Source organism: Camellia sinensis, chromosome 8 (genome assembly GCF_055761805.1).
Source record: "Camellia sinensis isolate YWXY chromosome 8, ASM5576180v1, whole genome shotgun sequence".
NCBI classification, from domain to species: domain Eukaryota; kingdom Viridiplantae; phylum Streptophyta; class Magnoliopsida; order Ericales; family Theaceae; genus Camellia; species Camellia sinensis.
The window spans coordinates 110,529,691-110,535,198 of record NC_138968.1 but is presented as its reverse complement, the minus strand read 5'-3'; the positions used below and the strand labels follow the sequence as shown (position 1 = coordinate 110,535,198).

The following is a 5,508-nucleotide window of genomic DNA, read 5'->3' as shown; positions in this document are numbered from 1 at the left end:
AGCTGGCTATAACAACGTTTCTTAGACAACGTTTCTTGGACAAACGTTGTGAAAGACGCGTTAAACACACGCATTAAATTAAAATACACCCGTTAAACACGCGTTTCACTTTGTAACAGTGCTCCGTCCCCCCATTTCTCTTTCCGTCTCTATCATTCTCTCTCTATCGTTTGCTCTCTCCGCCCTAGATCTAGGGTTTCCTCCGTCTCTCTCATGCTTCTTGAGAGATTCACCAGTTCGATTACGATTACTTGGTCAGATTTAATTCTAAATCCATCGATTCTGGAATCGATTTGGTTGAAATTTCCAGATGATTTTTTGTTTTTCTTGATTCTAATTCTGATTCTGATGATTTTGCAGAGGAAGATGGATCGGTTGAGTTGCACGAACGCGAGGTTACGAGACTGAGGAGTGAAAAAGGATCGAGATTATGGATCGGGATCGAGACAGGGATCGAGACCGTGACCAGTCGAGTCGAAGCAAGAGGAGGAGACGAGATCATGAATACTGGGTTTCTGGTAATCCTCCTAAGGTCTGGTCCTCCCGTCGCTACCGCCCCTCAGGTCTCGTCCTCTCTCTCTCTTTCTCTCTCTCCCTCTATTGTTCCATCAGATCTGGTCTCAAACAACTCACTATCTTCCTCGCTCTTCATACTGGATTTCGAAATTTCTTATTCAATAACATATGTTTCAGGTATGAGATTTCTTATTCAATGGCCTCACAGGATTGTTGTGCCTATAGGTGGTATAGCTGTAGATACAAGGTAATCACACACACATATATATATTTTAATTAAGAAGGGTTCTTAGTTGTACTTGGCTAATGATTTGCACCATAAGAACAAGATTTATTTGCATTGTTTATGGTATATCGTGATTGACACACTTTTTTCATCGTCAGGTTCAAGTATTTTTTTCATTTTTAGATGTTTTGTTCATCACATGAATTGATAGTATAACACTTTTTCTTTTCTTTTTTTCTTTTTTCTTGCTTTATTTTATTTTATATGGCAAGTTGGAGTTAACACTTCTTTGTGCCTTTTATGCAGTGAACTAGAGCTTAGACCACAGGGAAAGCTTACGGTGACAGTAGTGAAGGCAAATGATCTTAAGAACATGGAAATGATTGGAAAATCTGATCCTTATGTTGTTGTGTACATTCGACCATTGTTCAAGGTTAAAACAGAGGTCATTGACAATGACCTGAACCCCATTTGGAATCAAACATTTGAGCTGATTGCAGAAGACAAGGAGACACAGTCTCTTATTCTTGAGGTTTTGATCCACATGCCTTTAGGTCACTTTTGACTATGCTATTTTGTGAAATTACTGGGATGGTGCTTTACTTGTTGACCATTCTTGGAAAGTTAATTTGTGTACATACTGAGCCTCTATGCAATTATTCTCGTAATAATCTCTTATGAAAAAGCTTGAACCTAGGGGATGTGGGTGGAGGCCATTGCACTGGGGTAATTGCATAAAGGGTGGGAAATTATGAGAATAATTGACAAATATTGGGAATAATTGAATAAAGAGGAGAAAATGCACAACAGTGTAAAGGGCAGACTTACGGCATGTTTCCCTCTAGTTGTTCCAAGTTTACTAATCTGTTGACTCACAGATTGCCTGTAGCAGGAACGGCTTCAACTTCGTCACCAGTTCTCCCTCCGGCATCCATGTATAGTTTTCCTCTGCTTTTCTCTGGTCTCCTCAACTGTCTTCTCCTCTGCTCTCCTCACTGGTTCAATTGATTTTATAATTTTGATTAAGAATATATTTAATTAATGTATTGTGTAGTTGATGTTTAGCATATGCGCTAGTTATAAAAAAATTTTTAAAAAAAAAATCTCTTTGTTTTCTAGTAATGTATCTTTTATGTTCTTCAATTTCTGCTAAACCAGAAAATTTCAAGAAAATATAATGAAATCCCATGGGATTTATATGTACTTAGCACTTGCTAAACTCACTGGGTTAAGGAATCAATTAATTAAATTCAATTAAATGAAGAATTCAATTCGAAATCAAAATTACAGCACTGATAGGAAATTGGCTGACTGGAATACAGGGAGAAATTGAGCCTGCAGGGATCTTCTTTTGCAGAATTATGTTTTAATTTAATATGAAAGATAAAGGAAAGTTCATTCAGTACTACTAAACAGGTCATAGTTGGAATAAAAATACACATTCCTCATGATGTGGATTAGATTTTCTACTATGAGAACAAATTAGCAATCCATGACTTATTTACAAACTTTCTTTGATGAGTTAATGGAATTACCTGTGGTACGCTGGTACCACCTCCAGAAAGCATTGAGAGGAATTGAGCTTAGAATTTGGTCAATTGGTCCCAAGAACAGTTGCTGCTGCATAAAGGTGCTTTCTTAATATTGACATGTAATAATGACTTGTTATCACACTCGACATACTAATAGTCTAATACATTCTTGTCATTGTGAAGTTTGGTCCTCATAGTTTCAGCTCCTGACAGCTACTGTAATGGTATTGAATTTGCTTCTAATATGAATATAATACCCAGGCAATTTGTTGTGCATGTGATAGATAATTCCAAGGAATACTCATCATTTGCATTAATTTATCCACTAATTTGGGCTATTATCAACCAATATACCTTTGGGCAATCTTTATTCTATTTTATTTAGTCATATTTATCATTTGGGTAGAAGGAATATGATTGATTGTTTGAGAATTATTGTCAAAATACCTCTTTTAAGACAGATTCTTCCCTGAAGGTGTACTACAACCATCAGCTAACAAACTTGTGGAACTGATGCCATTTCTCTTAGCCATAATGTATATATATATATATATATATATTTTTTTTTTTCCTACAATGATTGCAGTTGGAAGGTGTGGTAACCTTCTTTGGCCGGGTTGCAATACTGATAGACCAGAATACACAGGCATTCCACATGTTCATTACTGCTCTTCTTCAGGTGCTTTAATTTCCTTGTGTCCCCATTTGATTATTTGCAAGATGAAATTGTTGAGTCTGGTCGTTATAATATGATAGGTATGTTTAATTAAATAACTCGTGGAGTCATCATGTGCAGCTGTTGGATCAATCGGGATTACTATATGGAGAGCTTGCTAGATTTGTGTTGAGACTGCTGGGAATTAGAGCAAAGCCTAAAAAGGTTCAGCCACTCCTGATGATGGTTTATGAGACTGATTTATGCCACTGAGACTCAAATATGTGTTCCATTAGTTTAATGGTATTTTATAGTGTGTAGGTTTTTTCATTTTTCATTCAAAAATTTTTAATGGCAAACATGATTCAAGCTCCAAGGTTTATTTGGCAGCACTGCTCACATTGTTGTTTTTCTTGTCTTTCTCTCCCCCATTTGCTTGGATTTTTAAAAGCAACATTTTTTTTTTTGCTACTAGGGAGAGAATTTACTTTCCCTTCATTTGTGAAGCAAATCATACCATAATAGAAAGCTATTGTGATGATGAGAGAATGGTGTTATCTTCACACAGGCAAAGCGTTGATGTCGATTAAGGTGTCGTTTAGCAACATAGCAACTGTGTTGCTGGATTGGGATGATGTTCACAACGATGATTTCTTTGCTAATTAGAGACCTGAAGAATCTACAATCCATGTATGCTTTCTTTGCTAATCCTGTTGATTTGGTGTTCTTGCTCATTGTAACCAAGTTTACATAATACTAACTTCAGATGTTGTTGTTGAAATATTTTCAGGGATTTTCAAGGGAACAAATTAACTGGTCAAATTCCTGATGAGATAGGCAACTGTGTTTCTCTGATGCTGGTGTAAAATTTCATCTTCTTTCTTCATTGCAATTTTATTTACATATATGTGGATGTATTAATATATTCTTCTGTAACTACCGCTGCAACCCCTTCTTTTGAAATGGAGAGTTTCTATTTGCTTTGACTGTGTGCACATAAATTTCACAATCCTTTCATACAGGTTTTCGATGAAGATGTTGGGCAAGACAAACGATTGGGCATAGCAAAATTAAAGCTGATTGAGCTGGAAACTAAAACTCCAAAAGAGGTTGAAGTGAGACTCCTTCCATCACTTGATATGCTTAAAATAAAAGATAAGAAGGATAGAGGAACTCTTACTGTTAAGGTACACATTTCAATTTATGTTCTTAGATCTCTTCTTCATTCTTGAATATTCTTTCATTTGTAATCAACCTATTTACATGGACTCGGATACAGAGGTGTGAGTGCATGTTTGTAGGTCGGACTCATCAAATTTCAAATTTATACATATTCGGATTGGCAAAAAAGTGTCATATTTTTAATATTTTTAAACTACTATATAAGATAAAATAGCGTTATAAGTAACATACAATGTCAAAAATAATTTCTCATTTCTGTAACAATTATACAACAATATATATATATATATATATAATACAAATATGTAAGACATGTCTGATGGAAAATATCAGACACGTATTCCATACCTTGTCCAAGTGTCGACACGGAAATATAATTTTATTTTAAGAGTCCATGTAACATAGTAATCAACTACCATGGTTTCCTGCATCTCTGTGGCTTTACAACCACGTGTCTTAATGGTGATTTTCTTAGATGCTGAAATTTGTATTTAGTGTTTCCTAGCATTAATTTTCTCCGTCGATAATATTTATTTAGCGTCTGGTTTGGTGTTTGTTAGGAAAAGAATGCTATTATTTGTTTATTTATTAGGAAAATAGTGAAATTTTCAGGTGTTGTATCATCAATTTAATACAGGAGCAATTGGCCGCCTTAGAAGCTGAAAAGATGATCCTAGAAGAGAGAAAGAAACTGAAAGCAGCAGGAGTTATAGGAATTGGATGATTCAGGTATGTAATCATCATTTTGGTGAAGATGATTGATGACTTGATGAAGCTGAAGAGAGCTATGGATGAAGTTATTTTCAGAGAATTTGGAGAGCACACTGAATATTATTATTTTTATGATTTTGTATTGTCATATTGTATTTAAAGGAGTTTTATTTATTTATTTATTTTATGGAAAATTGAAAAATGAATGCTTATTCACATTATGGTATATATTTTGAGAATGGTGATGGATGATGATGGATGATGTAGGTTTGGTTTGAACAAAAGTCAAAAGATCATTTAATTATGATTTTTAATTTTTTTTTCAAAAAATGAAAGAAACGGTGGCGTTTTTCTTAAAAACGTCGTGAAATGTTGTCATTATGACGTCAGAGATAGCTCCTTTAACGTACGTTGTTAACGGCCGTAAAGAATTAGTGGCGTTTTAGAAAACGTCGTCTAAATTCTTTAGTGGCGTTTTTCAAACGTCACAAAGATACAACGACGGCCGCATTGTCGACGAATTTTACAAACGTCGTTTTATATTTTTGTGGCGTTTTTCTAACCTATAGCGGCGTTTTATAAATGCCGCTAATTTCCGATTTTCTTGCAGTGAAACCAGTTAATCTTTAATATTTTGGAATTCGTTAAAATTTTTAAACTGAGCTTGAATAATTTATTACTCATTT

General features: G+C 34.8%; 1 protein-coding gene across 4 annotated transcripts; it reads left to right on the top strand.

The window, feature by feature from the left end:
* Positions 1 to 595: 595 nt before the first annotated feature.
* On the top strand, positions 596 to 5,043 carry LOC114265998 (calcium-dependent lipid-binding protein). 4 transcript variants are annotated; one of them, XM_082883108.1, is made up of 4 exons: positions 596 to 763; positions 1,049 to 1,274; positions 3,952 to 4,116; positions 4,749 to 5,043. In XM_082883108.1, the coding sequence occupies exons 1-4, from the start codon at positions 696 to 698 to the stop codon at positions 4,833 to 4,835; spliced, it is 546 nt and encodes a 181-aa protein (XP_082739234.1). In that variant the 5' UTR covers positions 596 to 695; the 3' UTR covers positions 4,836 to 5,043. The 4 variants fall into 4 exon arrangements, with proteins under 4 accessions (XP_082739234.1, XP_082739236.1, XP_082739237.1 ...); XM_082883110.1 differs by having other exon boundaries at positions 599 to 763; positions 4,724 to 5,043; XM_082883111.1 differs by having other exon boundaries at positions 601 to 763; positions 3,952 to 4,044.
* Positions 5,044 to 5,508: the final 465 nt, after the last annotated feature.